This window comes from Cuculus canorus, chromosome 7 (assembly GCF_017976375.1).
Source record: "Cuculus canorus isolate bCucCan1 chromosome 7, bCucCan1.pri, whole genome shotgun sequence".
Classification (NCBI taxonomy): domain Eukaryota; kingdom Metazoa; phylum Chordata; class Aves; order Cuculiformes; family Cuculidae; genus Cuculus; species Cuculus canorus.
Window position 1 is genome coordinate 13,172,309 of NC_071407.1, and position 26,413 is coordinate 13,198,721.

The window sequence follows — 26,413 nt, forward strand, 5'->3', positions numbered from 1 at the left end:
TGACAAGCAAGTTATACAGATCTATAAGAGACCATTTTAATAAGGTTGCACATTCTCCAAGGCAGAGCCTGCATATTTCTTACTGCACCAGAGCGCAGAGACCATAATCCTAGACAGGGCTGCAGGCTTACAGTAAGATAAACTCCAACAGCACTGGTTATTACCACTTTGAAAGCCAGAGCCTGTTCCCATCCAAGCAAATGAGAGCAGAGTTAGCCTCTGTACTCTATTCTTTGTCCTAAGAAGCACTATTTAAATGAAAATGCAGCTGACAATTCATCTGGGCTACTTAGAACTGCACTTGCAGTTAAAAGCAGAGCTCCCAACACCTCTTTGTTGCTCAATGCAGCCCTCTCCTGAGCCAGTCACACAAGAACATCAGTGTCTCTCTGGGACAGAAAGAGGCAGGGTACCTTGGCTGTAACCAGAAGAGGCAAATACAAAGTTAATGTGTTAATGGAAGGCAGCATTTCCCAACAGTTATCGCTCAGGTGAGGGGAGCCAGGTCTCAGAGCTTCGAAACCCACCTCTGTCACACAGATACTGCCAGGCAGCTTTCTCCTCTCTCTGCTTCCAGAGTGGCTGGGAAAGGAAGAAAGGTGTGAGGTGGCATTAATATGCAAATTGGAGGAGATGACTCATTAGCCCCTTCCAATTACCTTCCTGCAAAGGAAAACAATTCCAAGCTTTTATTGCCATAAGGTATGCCTGGGAAGTACAGGAAGGCACAGCACTGACCCTGCCATTTCCCACTTGGTCAGATGCAAGCCCTTTCATTCAGCACTTGATGTTTAGCCAAGTTTAACACCTATCTCTGGCTCCTCTTGGTCATTAAATAAGAAAACCACAAAACTCATACTGCTGCCAGAGCTACAGAGGTTTCCTAACACTAGCAAATGCTATTAATGTGGTAAAGGAGAAACAGATTGCCTGGGTAGCTATTTTACTCTTTCTCAACTGAGAGAAGCAATCCCCACATTAAATGTGGGAAGGAGGCAGCTGCTCTCCATACAATGGGTAAAATGCATCAAGCACAAAGGTTCAAGACATCAAAACAGGGTATTTTACACAGACCTAAATGTGTGCTGTACCCTTGCACAGGTCTGAATGAGACTCATTGACAACTGCACACCTGACAAATAGCAGAAAGGAACTTTCTGTGCTATTGCATTTTTCTCACCATGATAGATACCATCACTACATTACTCAAGCTAGAACAAAACTGCCACAGCTCTTTATTATTATTTACCAAAACCGTTATCAGCCAGATTTTTACTATTAAATTCCTGTATCATAGAATTACTCTAATACCCAGGAAATGCAGTGTGATGGAAGCGCTCTTATTCCTCAGCTTGCTTTCGCTTATCTCCTTTACAGGGCTGCTTCCGTGCTGGCTGCTCTGCAGGCTACAGTCCAGGGTCTCACCCTGCAGGCTTGGGGGCTGCTGGCTCTCACAGCACTGCCCTCCAGAACCAGCACCCATCCTTCTAAACCAACTTATTTTTTGAACATAAATAACGCAGTGCAGAACCTAAATTTTAAAAAAATGCTTATTTTTTCCAGCAGCTATTTTATTTCTTACGAGAGCTGACACACAATAATCCTTTGAGCTGATTCAATGAAGAAAGCACTCCTGTATTCTTTGCAGAATACTAATATGGTCTTTGGAAGCAAGTTCCTCGATTGACGCTTACAGAGGCGGTACAATCAGGCCTCTGTAGTGAGATGATGAAAAAGCCAAAGCACTGTATCTTGCAAGAGGCCCACTCTTCCACAAACTGAGCCATCTTGCCTGTCCTCTGTGCAAGACGGGAGATTGTTTCCTGTGTTGGAGATACATGGATGAAGCAGTACAATAAGAGTGCTTCATTGGCTTCATCTTCCGAATTCATGATGCATAGTTGGACTTGTGGTTCACAAAAAACTTAAATATCACAGTTCTGGGAAACTGACCTTCAGGGGGTTGCGAGGGACAGCCTTGCAAGTTACTGTGCATACCTCCAAGAAGGTCCTGCTTGCACAGGGCTGTCACAGAGAGTAGAAGAGGTGTCAGTAGAAGAATCTCCCCTAAATTGCACAAAAGCTCATCAAATCAAGCCAACAAGTTGGTCAAATGACAACCCACACTGTAAGTTCAAACATGACTTCAGTCTTAGTGTAATCCCTCCCATGAAGTTTTATTTTCAGCAAGGCCAACAGAGATGATCCTTCCATGGGGATGACAGCTTCTCTGCCTGGACAGACCATCATGTCCCATCCTTCACTGCAGGACACATTACATGGCACAGCAAGCCCACACCAAGCTGACCCAGCCAAAAACTAACCTTTTAAAATAAGAGGAGGAGAGAAGAAGCATTGTTTTTTTGGTGAAAAGAGATTAATTCTCTCATATGGTCACCAGTGGTGGAGGAGGAAACAGGAGCCTGCAGCAGATCCAACAATGATCAGCTCAAACCTCCTTTAAACTCACACTGAGTCACTAGATCGGGTCTAAATAACAGCAGCAGGAACCAAGAACTGACAGCTTTTTCCTGACACTTTGTTCTGGTTAGAATTAGGCCATAACAACAGTAATGCAACTCCTTCCTTTATCCCTACGCACAGGCACTGTGATGCACAGAGAGGTGAAACTCCTTGGTATCTGCGTGGGAGAGCTAGGAACATCAAGCAGAGGGATTTATCTCCACTAAGCCCTGCTGTGGCTAGTAGACCATGCTGTCATGCATTAACAAGAAGATTTCTGCAGTGTTCAGATTCTGTTCTCCTTCAGAGATTGCTGCAAAGGAGACGATAGGGACAGAATGTGCCTCACACTCTTTAGAACTGCTTCACCATGCCACACATGCAAATCAAGACTAAGAAACAGTGAGCCCATTCCTGCTCTCCCTCGCTTCACCTGGTTGCAATGGTCCTGGCTCACTCAGAAAACCAGATCAGAGCAGCAAGAAAACTGCCCAGGACCCCACATTTCTGGCAGTAGATGCATAGCCATCAGCCAATTGGACTGCTTAATTTCATATTTATTTCCAGCCACCGGGAATTTCCTGAGGTTAGACATTGGTTAATCAAGCCATAGAGCAGCCATTCAGCACCTGCCCCACAAAGTTTAAAAGCTGTCTTGAGAGTCTTGTGCCAAAGTAATACTACAAATTAAGCTTTCAACATAATTTCCCATACTTTTCTTTTTTTCTCTCTTTCTGGCACATCACTACCCACATAGAAGCCAAAAAGAGACTGCAGCACCTAGTACCACAGTAGCCCATCACAGTAGCAATTCAAAAGCTTATTCCACAACACAACAAAGTTTGTTAGTCCAGAAGTCTCATTATTAGTTTGATTGACATATCTACCCATCCCAAAAGCCCTCCATACACTACAGCAGAAACTTCATCAAGTGCATTGAGAAGAACTTTGCTGTTGCATGTTCCTGGTGCATTAGTTGGAGTTATTACATCCAGCTGAACAGCACAAAGCTACAGAAAACAATTTCATTAGGGTCCCATTAGGGTCCCATTAGGCTTAGACAGGTTGATCCTTTGACATGCAAGACTATGGCGGGGAATAGCTTTGGGCAATAATTTGGATGCAATGATAAAAACATCACTCAAACTACACATTTCTGTTTACAGGCACTGGCTTCCACCCATCTCACAGCAGCCTACGCCAGAGGTTTGGGGTCTGGTATTTGAAGTGTGGTGGTTCCTACAGGAGCTTTAGGGACCACAGGGACACAAAGATCATTCCCACTAGTTCACTACTTTCTGAATAATCTCTGGAAGTTGCCACGAGGCTGTGGAAGGACTGAAAGAGAGAACATCTGCTGCTGGAAAGTCAGCCCTGCTTTGCTTGGTGCTTTGCAGTTTGCCTCCCATGTAACTACTGTCCCATCCTGAGCCACTGAGAAAGCTTAAAGGCCGCAGCACTTAATTTGTTGATTTAGGACAACCTTGAACAGAATATGGTGCAAGTCTAATGATCCAACCACAAGAGAATTTGATTCTTTTAAACAATAATTCAGTGTATCCATTCAGCTAAACAGAAAGCCCTGTGTCATAATAAAGCTGTCATGATGTTCTGGAAATATGGTCTCACTGGAGGAACACATTGTAATTTTATATCCAGCTATTTAAGAAGATGAGGCCAAGCCCTGAGTGACAGACACTTTGATGAAACAACATATGAATTAAACATAATTAAACCAGGAAAACAGTAAAACACAACTAATCATCGAGGCCCCTGTGTTGTACTGCAAGCAGTGACATTTGCATTGGCACAGGGCATTCCCATCCAGAGAGCTCCAACTCCTCCATGAATATCAGTAATTAAATAGTCTGCTGTACAGCCAAAGGGAGGTAAGGTTTGCTGCCCCCAGTTTTGCAGAAAGCAAGGTTGACATCCCACCCTGACCCCTGGGAGCCGAGGCTGCCTGTGTGGGCAGGGGGCTTCTCCACTTCCTCTTTGCTCACCATGCCCTTCGCTTTACTAGGCAATAAAGATGATAAAGATGCTGCACGGTCCAGCTAGATTTCTCCCTAAATTCAGACCTAGGATCTATAGATGTAGTCTCAGTAGGGAAGTTTTGACAGATTTTCCCTCATAAAATTCAGACATGATTTTGCATGGGCCTGCCTGCTAGAAACCTGTCTCCATATGCAAAGTTCTCCCTACCTATATTTAATCTAGAAAAGAGAATATAACCACACTCAGGAAAACTGCTTTTTTTTCTAGGTTTCCATGCAAGCTGGATCTCAAAACCCTTCTTTATGTCAACAGCAGACAACTGTTTCATAGACTTCATCTAGCAGGGTTGATAACTAACATAAAAATGGCAGATGGAAGCATTAAATATTTATTGGACTAGAGTGCATTGATTTCGGAAATTAACACTTTGCAAATTACTTCTCTGTAAACACTAATTAAACAGTCGGGCACAGTCCAGTCCAGGTTCTGAGTAAGCTGCAACTCTTTTTGTAAAACATATGTATACACAAAAAGTACTAAAACATGATGAACTAACACTTCTCTACTGATTTCCATCTGCACACACCAAATTGCTCTGCGATCATGAATTAATTAAAACTTGGAATGGTTTTCCACATAAGATAGGAATGGTGGGAGCCCTTGTGGCTGGCACTCAGGCATCGTGCCAGTTAAGCCTGCAGGAGTAGATAATATATCGCTTTAAAATACCAAGGACTCCGTGACCTCCTGTTACTAGTGCTACTAATGCTGGGATTGAACTGGTGAGGCTGAACCAGTGCTTGTAATGGGGGGAAACCATGAGAAAAGTGCAACTGATACAGACAGGTCTCTTGCAGGCTCTGTATGAGTTCCAGTAGGGCAATTGTAAATAGCATAAAGCTGCTATTTGCTTTTGAGTTCTCCCATTCATGTGGGAATAGATTTGCTCAAGAGATATTGCAGTTTTATTCCCTTAAGCAGAATACTAATATCCCACTTGTGCTATTGCACTAGCAGTACTAAGACTCAGAGTCTTTTCTTTAACAGACCCTTTTTAAATGAAAATATGTTTTAACTCTGCTTTGAAAATAGCTTCCTTTTTCAAAATGTCATGTCTTCCTCTCAAGCACTGCCCGTTATCCTTTCCAGGACTCTTTTCCATCCACTGTATCTGCACACTCAGGATCTCATGAAGGTAAACATGTCCTATTCATTAAGGCAAAAGCTGAAGTCTCATTAAAGTTAACAGCTGATTGTATATCAGTGAATTCGAAGCTTTGGGTACCATTCTGCAACCTTTACTTCTTCAGCCCAGATTGATATACACTTTATTTTGTGACTGTAGCTGGATTTTTCCCATACTCTGAATACACCACTGCGTTTTTACTTTCTCCCTTCCCCCAAAACATATCTATTTAAAAACCCACCAGAAATGAACCAACTCACCTACACGGAAACGGTGAGTGTGTAAAACAGACTCTGAGCTCCTCTTCCAGCCATGGTGATGAAAGGGCAGGGGTTCCCCATGGTCTGCACTCGGGAATAAGAAGCTTATTCTCCATTTTACAGACAGTGCTGGGCTTTGCTGTGGTGGTTGTGAGGCACAGAGGGGACACTCTCCCCTCTGACCCAGGGAGCAATCCCGACCCTGCCGTGCAGCCCATGCCCAGCATTGGTACATGGTGGGGAAACACGGAGCTGGCTCCACAGCAGCACCAGCACCCACAGCACGAACCTCAACTGAGGCACTGGGCAGAGAGGGAGAAATGTGGGGGCTCCCATGGCTTAGCCCAGCCAAGCAAGGACAGGGTGCTGCTGAGGGCGGAGGAGAAAGGTCTTAGGTACAGGGCAGCGGTGATACTCTGCACAGACACAATTAGGAATTCTGATGGGATGCAGATGTACTGGCAGGGCTACACACATTTTATTGTGTGCACATGCACACAGGATTCTTCTGTTTCCTTTCTCACTTTCTCTCCCATTCCAAGGTGCAGATTGGTTTCATGGCCCCAAGAGCTCCTACGAGCTCATGAGTGAGTTTGCAGAAGAAGATAAAGAGAACAAGGCTGCCAGGGGACTTTAATGAGAGCTACTTCTATTCTCATGGTGCAGCCACAAGTCACAATGAAACAGAGGCCGGTTTGTTTGTTTTTTAATGAGCTCTATTTATATTTGACTTTAACTATCCCCATTTGTTTTCTCTGAATCAAACCTCTACTGCTGAATTTGTGTGCATCAGAGTTAATAAAGGGCAGTTATAATCTGATTTACTGCATAGTTCCAAACACGAATGTACTCACAGGAGGGGCAGATAGGGGACAGCAGCAATGTTTACAGCAGAAGAATTGATGGCAAAATTTAACATAACTTCTCCACTACCTCATAGAAAGCTGAAGTAACCCCGCAGACTTGTCTGGAGGCATTTTTCCTCTATGTTGTTGTAACATCAAGAGGTTAAGGCTGCTGTTAAAACTAGTTTTATAGTGCACAAACTGGAAGCTGGTGAAAAGCAGGTGCCTTACCCAACAGATTTCATCTGGCTGTTAGGGATGCCTGAGTTTGAAGACATCAGAGAGAGAGGAAAACCAGCAGAATCACATGTGAACCAACCCAAAGAACACAAACTCTCTACCTTCAATAATGCAGAAAAAAAAAAGGAGGCTGGGGGTTATGGCTTACTCCCTGTGTAGAGGTTTAAAACAAAAATCAGCAGTACTATTCCCTTAACTTTTTCCCCTGCCACTGTTTACAACATAGTTAGAAATCTGAAATGGAGGTTTTCTCCTTGGAGGAAGAAATTTTGCCGCTGTCTCTATATTCAAGCTTTTAAACAAACACAGCCTCATTCTAGAGGAGCAGCTGTGTAATTAAGCCAATTTTGGCATGAACAGTGTGATTTAAGAGCCAAATATTATCTTAATTATATATATTAATATTCTGCTAAGAAGATGCTTATCAAAAGAAGGATGATGCATAGGGAAGGCCACTAAAAATAACAGAGAAGGGTGCCAGTCCAAGACACAGTGCATGACTGCACAGGCATGAAACAGCTCCTAGCTGCAGAGGAAGCGCTCAGCAAGCAATGGGTAACACCACATCTGAACAAGAAAGCGGCCAAAAGTCTTCTCTTGTCAGAGGTGGATACTAAATGAAGGTCTTCTGTGTCAAACGTAGAGACACCCCATGGCCACCCCAGCCACTTGGAAAGCGGTTTTGCCCGCAAGCTCTTCTATTTTTCTGTGAAGAAACACAGAAACGAGCATATTCACAGAAACAGGCAGCAAAGGGAGAACTGGAGGTCAGGGCTGGGGAGGGGAGCAGGGTGGAGAGGGGCAGAGCGGGGAGAAAGAGGAGTTTCATGTGCTGCATTTGTTACTGCGGTGTCCTCCTACTGTGGGGACACACTTCAGTCCCCTGCTATGGGCCACCTCAATCACCGAGAGGTGGGCAAGGGGCAGCATCTGGTGCTGGGTGGCTCAGGGGGCACCTGGCTGGCATATAAGGAGCAGCCCAGTGCACAGGGAATGGGACCAGTGCAGGTTGGGAGCTGGGGAGCAATATCTTCTCACTGCCCTAGACTGGATAGAGCATCCCTTGTCAGAGCCACAGTGCAATCCTCTTACCTGAGGCTTTATGGAAAAACTGATCAACTGATCAAGAGAGAAAATAAGGGATTTCTGTGTGGGTTAGGAAGCCACAGTGAGGTGCCAAACTCCTGGTTCCTCCTATACATTCCTCCTATACAAGAAAATATAATAAAAGGTCTCAGAAAAGCCGGAGTTTGCAATTCCTCTATGGTTGTTCTCAGGTGAGCGAGGTGAGGTTGGGGGATTTCTGGCTCACAGCCTCACTGTGGGGCCCTGTGCTCCCATCAGCCCCAAGACGCAGGACTGGCTCCATGTGTGAACAGGAGATCTCCAAGGAAAAGCCAAGTGCTGTGGAAAGCATGGCTGGAAATACAAAAGCATCACTCTTTCTGCTGAACGGACCACACATAGGCATCATATAGAGGTGCTGCTCAGGATGAGTCTGCAGTTCAGCAGCAGAAATGCCAGATCAGGTCAAGGCTGCAGCATGGCTGCGTCGACCACCCCAGGGAGTGGCAGGGCCAGTGTATCCCCTGAGACCTCTACAGGTGACAAAAGGATCACACACATTCAGATGAGCTACCCTGGTCCTACTTGTCATGGAAATTCAGTCTGAGGCTGAACTCTACCCTGGGCTGTGACCCAGCTAGAAAGTGTGCTGATGTCACATATAATAGTGCTTTGCATTTTATGGTGCTTTTGGGAACAAAATACCAGCCAGCTCTTTGTCTAGATCAAGTCAGAATCAGATCTAAATCATCCTAGACAGTTTTGTGCTTGGTTTTGCAAAATCAGCTCTCAGTGAAGAGTTACAGAGATGTGTGTTAAGCAATGACCGGGAGTGGTGGCACCAGGACTTTCCCTGGGACTTAAGCGTTTCTGCCATGTTCACCAGGAGCATTCATACACAGGGCCACAGTACCGCTTGCTCCCAGACAAGAGTCACCAGTACTTCATCACACAACTGTGATTTAAGTCTCAGTTCTTACCCCAAAACATTTTCACTTGGAGACCCCAGAGAAACCTCATTACCCCTCCTGCCTTTTGGTTCTTGCCAGAAATCACATCTCTCTGCAGCAGAAATATGCCAGGAACATCAGGGAGAAAGATCATTTTCTTATCCCAACCTGGTTTTAAAAACGATGCCTACAGACGTTTAAGAACTCAGTATCCAAATGACATGTGGCAGCAACATGGCTGCCTAGGAGAGAATCATTCTTTCTGCGTACAACAGAGTGAAGGGCGAGCTGAGGGCTAAGCACCCATTTAGCAGGGTCATTTGTCCAAATTCCCATATTCTAGTATGCCACAGGCCATGGTGGTAAGGAATAGATGCTCAGTCGCTCTTCTGCAGAACAATGTGGATACAGAGACAAGCCACCTTCAGATCAATCCCAAGACCCACTGCATGAAGGCTGTTATGCTGCACAGGGATGGCAGCAACATTTTGCGGTAGGGCTGGAACAGCATTCTGGGGTTCAGCGACCCCAGTGTTTCCTTCACAAAGCACAAAACTCACCAGTGCCTTCCAGCAAAATCCCAGGAGCCCAGCATAGGGATGAGATGGAAGCAATTCCATAAGGGGATACCAGACTTTTCATCTTAATCTCTAGAGGGATTAGGAAACCTTTCTCTTACCCAGCTCAGGAGAGCTTCGCCTGCATACATTTGACACCACAGAGTGGTGTTTCGGACTTTGCCTCTTGCAGCTTGTCACACACGAGGCTTACAGCCCTAGTGCCTTCCCCTGGGAAGGGGAGACGTAAGGGCACCCATCTCACTAACAAACATTGGATTGTTACTCATCTTAACTACACAGAGGGGCAAGGTCTCATTAATTAGTACTGACATTTACAATGGAGGACACAAGATATGAGTGATATGAAGATGGATGAATTCCAAGAAGATTTTATCGCAAAAAAAAAGGCTGGGGGGGTAGTTTGTTTGGTTGTTGGGTTTTGGTTTTTTTTAATTCCGAATTTTCCTTGTAAAGAAAGACATTTGAATTTCCTTTTCCATTAGAATAGGAAAATCTGCAGTCAGTCTTTTGCCATTGTCAAGGTTTAGCTCCAGCCCGGCTTGATCAGCAACTAAACACAAGCAGCTGTGATCCCAGTTCCCCTCCTCATCACCCCCAGGGAAAGGGAAATGAGAGAAAGAGACTTGTGGGTTGGGAACTAAAACTAAAACAGCTTTAATTTAATAACAATAACAACAACAACAATAATGATGATTATATTAATATGAACATAATAAAATATATACAAATACATGAAATTCTGTCCCCCAATGACTATGTCACCACAGATGCTGCAAAGCAGGCACAGGGGAAAAGTCCCAGGCAGGGCTTGGCAGCAGGAGGGAAATGGAATCAGGAACTGGATTCAGGAATACATAGGATAAGGGGCAAAAAGATAGACAAGGTCCACATTAGATCCCGCCATCAAAGAGGAGAGCTTAGCCTCCATTGTTGCTCAGTTTTATACCAACTATGATTCTATATGGAATGGAATATTTTGTTGGTCCATCTTGGGTCACCAGCCCTGCCCACCTCCACCCCTTCCGGCAGGTGCAACTCTTTTCCACCCCTTTCACTTACAGCATTCCATCAGCTCAAGGATGGCCCTGGTATCTACAGGTATAAGTATAAGCAATGGCCTTTCTGCATACCAAGACGAGGCTCAACTGAAAAGTCAGAAAACTGATTCTACTTTAGCTCAAAGCAGAACAGCCGTGTATCTAAATTGCAAGGTGCTGCAGACTGCTGAAATAAAAAAGGGACCCTTGGCCTGGCCAGTCTCCAGCCACTGGACTTGCGTGTGGATCTGAAGGTCACAAGTCAGGAGGTGTTTGGCTGCAAGGGTCTGGCTTAGCTTTTGTTCAGAGGATGTGAAAAAAACACATAGAAGTCCAACAGTTGTCTGCCTCTCCTGAAGCAGGGTCAAGCTCATTATAAAATAAAACCATCTGTTCCTTTAGAATTTCATTCCAAACCAGAATAAACCTATTTTGATGCTCTTATGGACTTGGCTCTTTCTTTTGTGTGCTCCAGTTGACATTATCAAACATTCAGTTTCCTTGGACAGGATCCTCAGGCATGGACCAGTGGGATTAAAAGAAAGATCAGCCAAAACCAAAAGCATTGGTCGTTCTTTTATATGCTTTCTGATTTTTAAGCCATTAGACAATATTTCTTTTATACCTTATAGCTTTTCTTTGTAACAGAGATCTATAAAATTGAGAGGCAGAGGGCAGTTAAACAAAAGCTAGGATTCTAATGCAATCCCATCAGTCTAGCAGCTGAGAGTTTAGGAAAAAAGTCAGTTATCATGACAGCTAGAAAAGTTCCCTCAGTTCATAACTCTTTTCTATACGACAACTGCAACAGCAGAAAAAAACTGTTCTCTTTCTGAGCACTAAGTAATCCCACTTCTCACCTTCATCCCTGCTATATTGCTGAACCCTAGGAAAGGGGCTTCAGCATTCAACAGAGAAAGCAAACCTTGTTCTGGAGAGAGAATCCCCTGGCAGTGATCCCAGGACAGGGGAAGCACAGTGGAAGGGGAGTAGATTCTGCACTTAACTCCAGCCCAGAAGCAGATCCTTCACCACCACCTCAACCTCCACAATCCCTCCAGAGTGAAGACAGCAGGTTCACACTCACAATGAGCTCTGAGGTTTCCTTCCCTCTCCCCTGTGAACTTCTAGACTCAAAATGCAACAAGAAATAAGTATGCCATTAGGATAGAGAGCAGAAGAATTAACACCTGCGATCTACATGCCTCAGAGAGGTGGGAGGACACTTAGTGTATGTCTCTGACAAATGTCATCAGAGAACAGGGACAACACCCTCCATTTATTTAAAATCTTATATAAACTAAGAAAAACCCCATCACCACTGGTGCGGTTTTCCAAAGTACAGCATGTAAAACGCTAACAAGCTCTACAATCCTCAAAAAACTTTCCTCTCTCCTTTTGCCATCCTGCTAATCGTATTGTCTGGAGCTATAAAAAGGCACAGCACAAGAGCACATCTCTCATTCTGATCTGTTTCCGTGTTTATAACCATCGCTTATCTAATGACACTTAGGAAGTGTTGCCAAGGAGACTATTTGCATCCTGCATGATGTTGCTAAAGCAACGCTGCTAAATCAGATGCAGCGCCCTTAGCTTTCACCTACTGTAGTTGCATTGCTATTAAAATGAAATAGTCACAGGCTTAAACTATATTTGGGTCATTCACTCATGCAAACACCTGAAAACAGTCCAATAGCAGCAGCTCCGGAGTTCCCCCTTAAATCCAGCACATCTAGGTCTCCTTCTCTTACATAGATTTCCAGCTTGTCTTTCCCGCAGATAAAGCAAGCCATCTTTTCTTTCACACTATAATCTGCCTCCACAGGACTTGTTTTCCCTATGTGTTTGCCTTTTATTTATATATTTCATGAGATTTTAACTGTCATAAATAATTACAGCATCTTAATATTTGGTGGAGCATGGCAGAAGGCAATTTGTAAGTCTTATTAATTTTTGAGGCACAAGATGGCTCAGAGGCACTGGAAATGCGACAACTTGCCTGAAGTTTATGGGTCAGCTGCTCATCCTCACCCTGAGTCTTGGTTCAGCAGTAAAGAGTTGCCATTCGAGGGCTTCAAGATGGCCCATGGAAAATGACTAATAGGGTAAAATACTCATTAAGGAGGCGATAATAAAATCAAAATAATCTAAAACTATTAAGAGCTATAAATGAGGTATAACCCAAAATAAAGGCCAGTGACTATTTTAGGTGAAATTACAGAATAAATTAGACAAAGAAACACAAAAGACTGCTGGTAGGAGGAAGAGTGAGCGAAAAGAATTAAGAGGTGTGTTTGCAATAGTTTCCAAGACAAGTAACAGCTTCTCTGGAGTTTGGACATTCATCAACGTGCTAAAAAACATACTTAAATTTTAAATACCCACCCCCATGTCAGTGTAGAAATATGGACAATTGTTAGGAACTTTACAGCAAATATTACAACTGCATAACAATAAATTATAAGCAGTTGTACATATAAAATAAATATAATTTAATTTTATTTTTAATTATGCCAAGCAATGTCACAAAGACACCAGGGTCTCTAAACTCAATTCAAGCATTCTGGTGCAAATCTAGAGCAATGTATTATCCCCACAGCTTTCTATTCTGATGATCTGAGCAGCACGCTTTGGACAACCACACCTAATAATAAAACATCATCCTACCAATACCTAGCTGGAACTCTCCATCACTATTTAATACATGTGTTCCAAAAATAAATCCTGCTTTTAACACTTTCAAATTTAATAGATAAACTCAGACAAGGACATAAATACTTGGCATCTGTCATTGAATTCAGTCAGCTCTCTGAATCAGAGCAACATCACCCTGTTCAGCTCTGCTTCAGTGTGTAATATTGTTTGGGTGTCTCTTATTAATAAATCCTTGCTTTGGCCCAGAAACACTTAAAAAGCACAGCTGAGAGCATTTTACTATATATAAAACCTCTGTTTCAACAGCGAGTTTGATCTGCCTGCAGAATCTGATCAGGAGAAGGTAACTGTCCTTCCTGTTGAGTGGCTAGCACACGAGAAAGCCCGTGTCCAGAAAGCATTTCACTTGGCAGCACTTGTAGCTGCTTATGCCTGAGAATTTAAGCTGAAATACCAGGATCTGGGCTGGTAAGGAATTTGCTAGCAATACTGAGCCACGGTTCTGCAAGGCAGGTATGTCCTTTGGCTCTCGTGCTTTTAACAATTTTAAGGATGCTTTTCAGAGTGCTGCAAGATTCAGAAGTGTCCAACTGAGCGAGTCATGGGGAGCTGAACGCCATCACCGTCTCTTGGAAGGATGCTGCTGGTGCTTTGCCAAACAGGGAGAGGGTGACAAGCGTAGATGGATGTGAATGCCTGCTCTGCTGTGTCAATGGACTGGGAATTCAGTGGAAAGTGCCTGAGGCTCAGCATTTCCCTAGGAGGCAAAACCAGATCCCAAGCCTGGATCACATGAACTCTATGGGAATTGATGGATGTAGGACTACTGTGTTGAAATGATGCATTGAGTCTTCCTGCTGCTGAAATGTTGTGCAAAATATAAATAAAACATTTTACCTCCCTAGACATCAGCCTATTTTAGGACAAGTGGATAGCATGAGTTCTTTCCTGCCTCCCTGCAACAGCTGCAGAGAGACTCAGTTCCTCAAGTTTTGTCATTGTTTCCACTTCTCCAAGAGAAGGTGTGATAAGGGCACAGAACAGTATTTCTGTAGTTGACCGTGGCTGGAGAACATGTGTGTGCCCACCACCACATTCCACTGAGTTGATGGGACATGTGCCAACATGGTGCTGGTGGAGATCTTCCTCCAAGCCACATGGTGGGGAAGCCACCCCACAGCAGGTTAGCAGTGCTGAGGTTCAAACAAACACTCAAAGTCTTCCTTAACTCCCTTCACAGAGCAAAAAAAAGGGTGTCTCAAGTCTCACGGGGGCTTCAGATCTACAACAGCCATACTCCCTCATGCCTCCTCATGGCCACCACAAGGAAACTCCATGAAGGTTTAGAAAGTGATCTGAATTTCTGTGTGGGAAAGGGTTATCCATGTCCATGCAAAAAGGCTGCAGGAGGTTGGTTTTAGCTGTCCATGCTCAAGGGAAGCTTTCCCAGGACTCAGTCCTCCTGAGGGTCCCCATATGAAATGGGTCCGGGAGGGCTCCAAGGAAGGGTAAGAAACAAGGATTTGCATTACTAGCAAAGCAGAGAGTGGGAAGCAGAGGAGATGTCATCCTTGCCATCAGCCAACTCCTTCTCCCGTGGGAAACAAGATCATAAGAAAAAGAGGTTTTCTCTGTTCCAGCTATGCCACTGTGAAATTTTCTGAGGACCTTCTGTTGGTTTTGGATCAGGTCCAAGACCTTTTTGGACACAGCCAGTACTGTATGGGTTATTCATTAGCGAAAGGGTTCCCTCTGCAACCAAGCATGTAGAGCACCATATCAAAACATGCCCTATTCTGTATCTGACCCAAGAAAGTTGACATGAAGAAGTTCTCACCACACCCTGAGAAATGCTGCTAAACTGCAAATTATCATTACTTCCCTCGTTTCAGTTCCTACATGGCCTTATCTAAACTATGTCATAAATCTTCTGGGGTTTATCTGAACTCTCCTCCTCCTGGTGACATTCTCTACTTCTGAGTAACATTGTCTCCGTATGAATTACAAGAAGCACAGCAATAATGCTTCAGCAGAAGCAAGGGGAAGCAGTGGGAAAATAGCTAAAAGCTACACTGAACTGTTTTCCTACTTGTAATCTTCTATCATATTCTGAGTTGGAAGATTAGATAACAAGACTATTTATAGCAACATCGCTGGGTGTGTATCACAAAACCCTTACTGTAAGACCATGCTACTATGAAATTTTAATTTTGCCTGCCACTTCCTTGTGTCACAGCTTCATTTGCAGCAAAACATTCACAATGGAGTCATTAATAATGGATGTAGTATTAATATTTTGAAATTGGGATCTTACCCTCAGTCTCTGTTCCCACCATCACTGGGTAGTTTTTCCTGTTGGGCTTCATGTTGGACTGACAACTGGAGACTGACCGTATCTGCTCAGCCACTAAACACATGTTGCATGGCCAAGAGCAACCAGAGCTCGCTCCATTCACAGCTACAGATCATCTCTGGTTGAAGCCTCAAGCTGCTTTTTAATCTCTCTGCTGAGTCCTCCAATGCGTGCCAACAGGGGCTGAGAACAACTGTCCAAAGGAGATGCGCTGAACACCAGATGATCTCCACAGGCCATGAAGCATCCAGCAGATGGTGAGAACTTTCTGCCACAACTAATGCAGGGCAGATTTCAAGGGGAGAAGTAAAGCTCCCAGCTGTCAGCATTTATCACTTGACATCTCAACGCTAAACCTTTTAAAACAAAAGGTATTTGTGGTTTAAAATAAAGACAACTTTTTGCAAATTTATTTTATTTTATGACTGCTAAAGGCTGTAACTGCTGAAGGGCTGTACCATTAAAACAGGTATATTAAATGATATACAGAGGTGGGAGTGGGAATGTAGAAATCCAGAACTAATATCAGAGGTTAGCCAAGTCCCTTATAATGTGTTCACTTGATTTTTTTATTTAAGAAGTAAATTATTTCAGCTACTTGTCCTCTTTCTGTATTTGCTGAAATGCTGCAACATAATCTATTAGTGAGACATATTTTGTCTTCTCAATCTTCTGTCACTTCGATTCAAGTGACTCACTCACAGACGTAATACACAGATTTTGTTTGCAACATTTACAGTTATTTGTATCTTGTCTTCTACAGTGACTCAATATTTCTATGTGAAACCATCTCTTCCTGTCCTACCTAGTAAATACTTAAGTACAAAACTGTCATTCACCACCGACAAAAATGATTCTGCAAGATACATAGATAGATATTTAAAAACTCAGTGGCACCAGCTGCTCAAATAAAAGATATCTTGAGTAATACCAATACAATTAAATGCTGTATTAAACAGGTATCCCTTAAGGAGGGTATCTGAACCAAATTTCTGAGGAAGAATCAGAATCTGGATGGTAAATAAGGTCTGGATCTACAGCTGCTTGGCTTATTGGGCAAAACCCTGTCTAGTAGCAAGTTAAGACTCTAATACTCATCTTTACATCAGATGGTGTTGAGGAGCAGCAGAGCACAAAACACAGTTACGTCTCCATTGAAGTAGCAGTTAAAGGGAAATTAAGCAGAGCTTATGCCTAACAAAGGATAAAAGATGATCAGTGGGGTTTTTAAATCGTATGTTGACATATGGGAAGTCAATGTAAATTAGAATGAATCAAGCATAACATGATTACGTTTCTTCTGACTGTGTCAGGGTGTGAGCCACAGCTTCCAGGCAGGGTGAAGCCAGAGAGATGGCCAGACAGGGGCAGCTTGCAAAGACTTTCATGCTCCCATTCAGCTCTCCAAGTAAGAAACAAATACCCCAAAAGTGCTCCTGATTAGTTCCACTGGGATAAAGGTTCCCAGATTTCCAGCTCTGCTCAGCATCTCATGGTCCCCAGTCTCTCTAGAAGCCAGGCTCCCTCTTTGCTACCTCACTGGATAGTTACAGAGCTCCCCAGCCACTGTTTTGCTGAAAGGACTGTAATGCAATTGGAAAATAACTTTGGATCTGTTGACCTTCCCAAGTCCTGATGCTAAGGATAGGGTGTGTTCTGGCCATGTCATAAAAATGATGAGACAACAGTCAATAGGGAATCCCTACATATGCCTGTGCACGTGTGCAAGCCCACACATGCAGGAGCACCTGGAACTGTCAGCATTACCAGCATGAAACCCAAATTACTGAATATGAAGGAACAAAGAAAACAAGGAGACTCTGCAAGCAATGCCAGTACTTTAGAATTTATTTTGTCTAAAATTTTATAACTGGTTATTTCAAAATATGTTTACATTAAGTGCTTGGTTTGTTTTTCTTCTTTAATAAAATACCTGTATGGTATTTATCTCTGAGGCTGGCTAAGACCTACTAACATTTGCTTTTCAGAGTTCTGCATAAAATAGCCTCCAACTGCTTTCTGAGAGCTGAGAATCCTTCCCTATACTTCAGCAAAGAGTTGAACTGAGGTGGACTAATGGAGAATTGCATAAACTCAATAATACCACTGCATCCTCTGCCCCATAATTTTAAAATAAAATCCTATTTTAATCCTGTAACTGGAAGGCTAAATAAGCAGTAGTGTAAACAACTAAAATCTTATATACAACATGCTTTTATCAATTAGAGATCCCCAAGAATGAATGGAGATGAAAACCTATTGTCCTTAAATTTTAACCACATAATTGCATCAACCCAGACTTTAGGTATCTGTCTGCCCTCCTACCTCGCTACACAGCTGGCAATAGTGTAGTTGACTACATTAAAAAGTAGCTCAGGTTCATGTATGCTCACAGTCAAAGCAGAAACTTTAACCACTGCTAGACCCTGAGTTTCACTTAAACGTCAGCTTTTGCCCCCAGAACTACTTTGGGTTTGTCAGTTTGTGGCACAGTGCTGAGCACCTGCACAGTGCTGTGATTAAAGTAAGAAACTACTCTGGGATTTGGCAGTTCACAGCACAGTGCTGAGCACCTGCACGGCACTGTGATTAAGGTTAATCTTAGTTCAACCAATTCTGGATAGAGACAGTATGGAACTACAGACATTGCAGACCCCATTCCTCAGGAAAGTTGAGAATTTGATTGCTCAGACGTCCTAAATTTCAGGGCAGACCAAGTCAGAGCACACACAAGTAGCCACCACGAAGGTATGCACCGTAAGTAAAACAACATGTACTTATGTACTTGCCACAGGCAACAATTTCAGCGATGCAGAAGTAGCTGGTTCTGCAATTATTCTAGCAGCAGTAGGTAAGAACAGCTGCCAAATCCAAAATCTTCCAAGCCTCTGTATTAGAAACCATCCCAGAGACAGCAATATCCACGAAAGCTGCTATTTTGATAGTCTACGAAACAAAATGATGTGGGGGCTACTTTGGCCCCTGTCACTCGGGAGGTCAATGTAAGCAAAGAGAACCTGCTTTCCCTTACTCCAGAAGAGCCTACAGATGCAAAACCACCTTTATTTATCAAAACCACAGGATGCGGGACAGACAGCCTCATCCAAGAAAGATGTGATGGCATCTCTCACAGGGACCTCATCACAGTCCTTCCTGTCTCCCAAATAAAGCCTGGATGTTCTGTGTGTAACTTTGATGCTGCCATGACAATGAACCACCCTGTAAACACCCAGGCAGGGCTGTTCACAAAATAAGAGGATGAATGCAGTTAGAGACCAGCCAACGTCAGAGCAGATTCTGCCGCTCCATCTGACACTGCAATGGCCGAACAACCCAGCTCCACCCATCACTGTTGTGGACAAGTTTTAGTTGTCATTTCAGCATTATCTGATGAACATGTGTAGCCTTAGGAAGATGCCACTGGGAAGTCTGTATGAGCAGGGTGAGTGTGTGGTCTTTGTACGTAGCAAAGTATGTAACTTTGAACTTCTTTTGACTGTCCCTCTTGCCCTCCTGTTAACATTTTCTGGTTCACCTGTATCGTTTTTTAAGATGATGGAAGTGGAAGAACCAGAACTACACACAATAATCAGATTTATACAACAGTCTAACCATGGCCTCTATTTTCTTCTCTTTGGCATCCCTTATATTTTCTAGCATTCCATTTGCTTTTTTTTAACTGCTACTCCACCTAGGACTAACATTTTCAGCTCAATCACCCTACTGATGTTTTGATTCCTACTGGTTTTCAAAAGTAGCCTTGAGAAATATAGAGCATCACCTATTGGCAAAGCACCACATGACTTCCTGGGAAATTTCTGACAAGCTGCAGAATTATCTGCTCCACCCAGAGGTTTCAGCACCTTATGAAAAGGATGATAGGAGAGGAAAAGTAAGATGGATAAATTGCTGTGCTTGGAGCACTGGGCAATTTTAGGCAATTTAAATACAATAAATCAATGTTCAGTAGCTTGGGGAAAAAAATCCAGTGCCTGGGAGAAGGTCATATAAACCTGAGAACCTTAGGCAGGAAAAACTTTATACCTACAACTCATGCACACTGACAAGTCAGAGGGAAACAAGCGCAATCCAGGACAGAATGAAAGCAGAAGGGCAGGAAGCAGGAGGCATCCTTCAAAACTTTGAATGATTAAATATATGATTCTCTAGGGCTAGAAGAAAATGAAATAGTACCTCAAAGAAGAAACAATTATGACTGCAATGGGATCTGAGGTTATCTCACACGACATCCCCCAGTGTAATGCTTCACCCCAACTTCTAATACCCATCATCATCAGCTGCTGACGTTCTTTTACTCCACACTTAGTTTTATCTAGTGAGTGTACATAATGGAGCTGGCAGCAGGATAATCTTACCTATCAACAACATGCAATTATTGAAATGCCTCCACCAGCCAGATTACTATCTTCTGCATGTATTTCAGAAGGTCATAAAATACCAGTCAAAGGAGAAGAGAGTCTGACATATTTATGTGTCAGGGGGATATAAAGTTTGGGACATTAACCACAAATATGCAGGCAAAGACTGTATAATCATGGCTGTTATCCCCCATAGGCCAGGAAAAGCACTAAAGCCCCTGCCTCCTTGGTAAGCTGAGGCAAAGCAGGCTGTGTTTCTTAGGGCAGAGTCATCCCCTTCAGCAAATCGCTGCTGTGTCTGACTTCAGCTTTTCTAGCAAAAGAAAGGACGAAGAACTGTTCTGCAAAGGCACCAGCCTGCTTCACATGATACTCTGGAGATATAAACCCACAGAGATCACCCACACACGTGAGCAAGAGCTGTGTGTATGAATGAGCAGTAAGTATAGGGGATTGTGGAAGCACCCAGCAAAACGTGACTCAGATCTCAACAGGAGCCTCCAGATGCCACTGTAATACAAATAATAAAGAATAACCCATGAGTAATCAGCCACTGCTGAAAAGAGGATCTCTGAGTAGCTCAGGCTATGCATTCTAGCCTGAGCCTCATAGCACATGCATTCTTTTGCATAAATATCATTAAACCATGAGAAAACTGATAGGAAGAAAAACTGCTCTCTGTCACTCAACATGAAAATCTACCTTCCAGGCAAGGTGGGGCTCAGGAAAGAGCAGCAAACTTGAGTAGGAGGCTAGAGGAAACTGTTTAAGAGAGCAGACAGTAATACTTCTTAGCATTTATGATGCAATATTGATCTGCTGTCCACAGAAATGGCTAAGCCTTCTTGAAGCTGAGGACACAGAGACAAGTGAGGATAAAGCGCCACTTTCCCACAGAGCACAGGAGATGGCATTCAGGTCCCATGCCTCACCTCTGGCCCAAGGAGGGAAGGAAAAACTGGTGTTTTAGCATCATGGACCAGCAAATCTGGGAACTGCACAACAGCCCTAAGAGGGTTCACAGCCCACACATCACAGTAGGAAGAGATAAACACATCCAGTAAGGCTGAGCAGTAGCTAAGGAAAGAATGCAACAGCCAGAGATTTTGAAGGCGGAATACTAGGAAAGGAGGGTAATTTACAGAGCTCCACCAGGATTAAAAAGGAGAATTAGGAGAGGACATTGAATAGACTATCTTGGAAGAACCCTAGGGCAGGGAGAGGAGTTGAACTAGGGATGTATGTCTTGACAGGCAGTTCAAGTCAGACTGCCCTGGCATGAGTGAATACACAATACACAGAGCCACTGGTGCAAAGGCTGATCTTTTTCATCTCGGAATCCAGGAGATTAGATACAGCTGCATTTTCCCACTCAGTTCCACTCCAAACAGCCATACACACCTTGTTTGATAGGTATCATAAACTGTATCTCAGAGAGGGTGGACAGCAAAAATTTCCTGGAGTTGATCTGGCTGTATTGTTAAGGTGATTGTTACTAGATAATCATAATTTTTTGCTCAGCATTAGGAATGGATCACCTTCTGTCACCCCAGAGAAGCAGACACATCTGGATTGTGGGAAGGGAAATACAGGAACACTGAAAATAATCCCACCTCAACCTTCCCATCATGATATCACCAGAGGACAACCACCTTCCAAACACTGGCCAAGATTAACAACCACTCAGGATTGTGGCAGCTGATCAGCCATGGGCCTGGAAGACTTCTTTTTCCACTGTCTTTAGTTTTCACTGTCTCCAAACTGGCCAAAGATGGCAGACACAATTTTGACATAAAAATTTGGATTAACAATCCAGGCATGACATACTGCTTTGGAACAGGTAATTCCAAAGTGCTCACGTTTAGCAGTTTCTAGTGAACAGCAATGTGAAAACCTTTAATAAAGGTCTGGACATATCAGATCTTAAAGTACTGCCCTACATCGAAAGCAACTCTAAAAACAACAGCATGGAGTTCCAGGTTTCCTGTCGCTGACACCCTCAGTTAAGACCTGTTTATTTCAGCTGCCTGGTTTTGAAACTGCAGCTGAAGTCCAAGAATCAAGTTGGATGCATTTCTTCCCATGCACGACCATCAAAAGCAAAGCAAGTATTCTGCCAGCCATGCCCATCTTGAAAGGTATTTCTGTGTTATGCCTTCAATGCCACCAAAAGTATTACATGGTTTTCAGAATATTTACTTAACTAAAGGTTACCATTTTTAGCAGGACTATCAGAAAGGTATAAAAATTTTCCATAAACGTGGGCAATAGCTCTACTATGTATGGAGACATCATTTCTTATATAGCAAAGATGAACTTGCAAGGTTCGGGGACTGACTTCAGAGTCCTCAGACCACCTTGAGAAACTTAATGCATTCACAGGTTTTTTAGCAAGAATGAGCCTCAATCCCCCCTGGCGCTAAGTTAGAAGAGGTAGTCACAGAAGGAAAGTACTAGACAGTGGCCAAACTATCAAAGTTCAGTCTCCCTAACACCAAGCCAGACACTGAGGGAAGAACAACTGGGGACCTTCAATTAAAATACACTTTACAAAACATTAAATGGCAGATATGTAACAAAACTGTGTGACATTCATACTTTCACTGCTATGCCTCCAGACCATTTTACAGGAACCTGTCAGATGCAATCAGACTTGTTTATTCAGCATTTAAATGTAGGACCTGAGGCAGTGTGGTTTCAAAAAAACACAGAAAAGGCACATATTGTCCCTGGCAGTTGCTTGGGTTTTACAACAAAGTCAATGCCTTGTTAACTCTTTACTCCAAATCAAAATTATTTCAATCCTCTGCTACATTATAGTCTTGAGAACATTTCTGCTTGCTGTGGCAGTACAGGTAGATATTTAATTAAAACAGAAATTAAAGGAAGGAAGGAGAAAGAAACAAAGTGCCGCTCACTCCACATCTCCCCAAAATCAGGTAATTCATACAGATTATCTTTAAAATCTCACAGAAGCTACTGATAATGGACTAAGTGACAGTGTCCCTTTTGGCTCCAGTTTATAAATGCCTATCTGCCTAGGGTTGCTCCAGAAAGATTTTCGGCTAACAGCATGATTCTTAAGAGACAAATCCTCCCTGGCAGTTTACAATTCCACACCAACTACTACAGCATTGTGTGTGCCTTCATGTTTGCATTGACAGAGGATCATGGTTCACCATTTAAGGTTCAGCATCCCTCTCTTCGCTAGTCTGACTGACTTTGTCCATGACAGAGCAGTTAGAATTCATGACGTTTCCTTGCATGGCCATCAAAAAAGCCATGATATAATCACCATCAGTTCAAGCAACTGTTCTGAACCATCAAAGTACAGAGGAAGGGAGCAGAGAGGTGTAACATAAGAATAATTCAAGTATCAGAAAATCCTTCAACAACCAGTTGCCCAGCTCATCATTAACTGTTTCCAGTCCTCTAGACCATGATAAAAAGGTATCTGAAAGCTCAGTAAAAACGAGGGGGAACAGCAACATCCCTGTTTTCCATGCTGGTGGCTGCAAATTCTGCAACAAACTGGGTAAGCTGCAACAAGTTTAGAACATCTGAAATGGCTGTGTGAGCAGCACCTTCCCTCATTCCCTGGTTACAGAGAAATGTCTGACATTCTCTCCTGGCAACATTCAGTGCCTTTGGCCATGAAAATGTGCTTAGTGAGGGATACCCAGGTAGAGCTGAACACATATGGCGCATACTGCTGCCCAAGGAAAATCGTTTCAACAATGAAGCGTTATTTTCTGCCACCACCCTCCCAGTTCACAGCAAAAGGGTGCAGAAAAGGGCAGGAGAGGAGACCATGGGCAGTCACTCCCGCTTGCCCTACAGAAGTCAATTCCATCCAATTTGGTCCCGACAGCGCCACAGGATTTCAGAAAAGGGGTTTCATCCTTATGCAGAGCAGAATATCCACATAAGCAGGGCGAGGAGCCTCAAATACCCACTGCCCTCCTCCCAACAGGACTGACAGTCCCATACACATAGACACATCCCTGGAGCACCCAGAAAAGACACCAAAGCAAAGCTTTCAGTCATTAAGAAACACCTGGGGACTCTTTGGTAGTCCATTTCATCCAACACGTCCCTTGCTTTCCCAGGATGCTACTACCCAGGGAGACCTGTGCACTGACCAGCCACCCATAAGGCACTGTGCGGGAAGAAGTGGCAGGGCTGGGAGTAGGGCAGGGGGCCCACATCGCCAGATGGTATGGGGTGCCAGGCATGGAATCATTCTACCTCGCAGTGCCCAGGGAGCCCAGACTGTGCCAAGGTGCCTGGGGTGCTCAGGGAGCCCAACGCACCTGGAGTGCCCAGCCAGTCTGAAGGGGCACAGGATGCTGCCTGGTGTGGGGTGCTCAGAGCTACGAGCGCCTACGGATCTCATTCCAATTTAAGGTTTCTGGGGTGGCCAGGGTTTGTGCACTGTCGGGGGTACTAAGTGTGCTGGGGGCGCCCATTTTGCTGGGAATGCTCAAGGTGTCAGGGATGTTGAGGATGCTCAGGGTGCCAGGGGATGCTCCAGGTGCTCAGGGTGCCAGGAGTGCCTGTCCTGCTGGGGATGCTCAGGTTGTCAAGGGACACTTAGGGTGCTCGGGATGCTTGGGGTGACAGGGGTACCCGCCCTGCCGGGGACACTCAAGGTGTCAGGGATGCTGGGGATGCTCAGGGTCCCAGGAGTGCCCGTCCTGCCGGGGATGCTTGGAGTGTTGGGGGTGCCCATCCTGCCGGGGACGCTGGGGATGCCAGGGGGTGCTGGGGGTGCCGGCCGAGCTGTACCTTTGAGGTGGCAGTGCCGGGCGCGGTGCAGGCGGCCCTGGCCGCCGCGGGGCAGCGCGGGGATGCTGGAGAAGCGGCTCCCCATGGCGGCATCCGAGCCGGTGCGGTGCGCGGTGTCTCCGCGGGGGCGGACACGGCTCCTCCCGCCCCCTCCGCCCATCGGCTCCGCTCGGCAACACGGCGGGGCGGGGCGGTGGCATCGCGGCCCCCCCGCCGCCTCCCGTCGCCATGGAGACAGCAGTTCCACCGCCCCCCGCCCAGATGTAGAACCGCTGGCGCGGCAGGTGAGGACCCGGGGAGCCTCCCCGGCAGCCCCGGCTTCCCTGGAATCACAGGGGTGCGCAGGACCGCTCGCCCGAGGGGGTCGGGCTCGTTGTTCCCCTCTCCAATCCCCGAGGAAAGAACCTTCAGCATACCCGGCAGGACAAGCACCCCCAGCACCCCAAGCACCCCAAACATCCTGTGGCACACCAAGCATGCCGAGTACCCCCAGCAGCCTGAGCATCCCCAGCAGGGCAGGCACCTCAAGCACCCCAAGCATCACCTGGCACCTTGAGTATCCACAGCACCGCTGACACCCTGAACATCCCCGTCAGGACAGGCACCCACCCATGGAACCCCGAGAACCTCCAGCTGAAGCGGCACACCTCCAGTTCCCTGGAACAAGGACCTCCCTCACACCTGCTGGCCATAAACCCGCTTCCCAGGGCCACCCCAGAACCTTCCCAGTGAGGGAATTTGCAGCTGATTGCAGCATCCAGGCCCCTCGAAGAACCTGCACCATGCATGAACATCCATCCAAGCAACTATCCTAAAGCAATTACAGTTTTCATGGATGCGTATATATCAGAGCAGCACCCGTGGGAAGGGAAAACAGATGTTCAAGCAGCTCCATCTCCATCTTTGGGGCATCTGGACAATGAGGCAGATAGTTAGAGGCGTGAGTATGTCCCTTACTGGTTCCCAACCTACCCAGCAAGGTGGGTGGGTGCCTGTGCCCACCACTTTACTTGCCCCAGGGGCTCAAAGCAGTGAGGAGCTCCAGCCAAGCTCGGGTAAGTGGGGTGAGGTGAAGGGAAACACTTCACTGGCAGGTCTCTTGTGAAGGGTTAGGAGCTTGAGGCGCTGCCTGCGTGTGTGGCTTCTGAGTACTCCTGAAATATAAACACATCCCACATGAACTGGGACATGCGTCTCCGTGTGGTTGGAGCCCTCTGTGCAGAGACAACATGTACAGCTGCACATTCATCAGCATCCATGGTGCAGACACAAACTCACTCAAATCTGCACAAGCCATGCCCACATTGCTCACTCTCTTGCCATGAAAGAGAAAGTCCTCTGTTAATACCACTCCTGTCCACCACAAGACATGGGGCTCCTCTCCACTTTGCCTGCTCTGGAGCCACCCAAGCCAATGAGTTGTATCATGAAAGCAGCAAGGACCACACAGCATGGTGAAATTCCCCTTGTCCTCACCACAACAGCACCTCCACCATATAAGGACTTCTGCTGTGATGAGCACAATCCAGCACCTGGAACACTTCAGTTGGTACCACATTAAAATAAATCCACAGCTGATGCTGGTCTGTTGCTTATTTACCTCACCTTTTTTC

At 44.9% G+C, this 26,413-nt stretch overlaps 1 protein-coding gene across 1 annotated transcript in view; it reads right to left on the reverse strand.

Moving 5' to 3' along the window:
* The window catches only part of NEURL1 (neuralized E3 ubiquitin protein ligase 1), a 161,990-nt gene extending 136,994 nt beyond the window's left edge, over nucleotides 1-24,996 (reverse strand). Inside the window, exon 1 of the mRNA XM_054071238.1 lies at nucleotides 24,801-24,996. Coding sequence (XP_053927213.1) covers nucleotides 24,801-24,960 — 160 coding nt within the window. The 5' untranslated portion in view covers nucleotides 24,961-24,996. The remainder of the gene's footprint in view (nucleotides 1-24,800) is intronic.
* Between the last annotated feature and the right edge of the window lie 1,417 nt (nucleotides 24,997-26,413).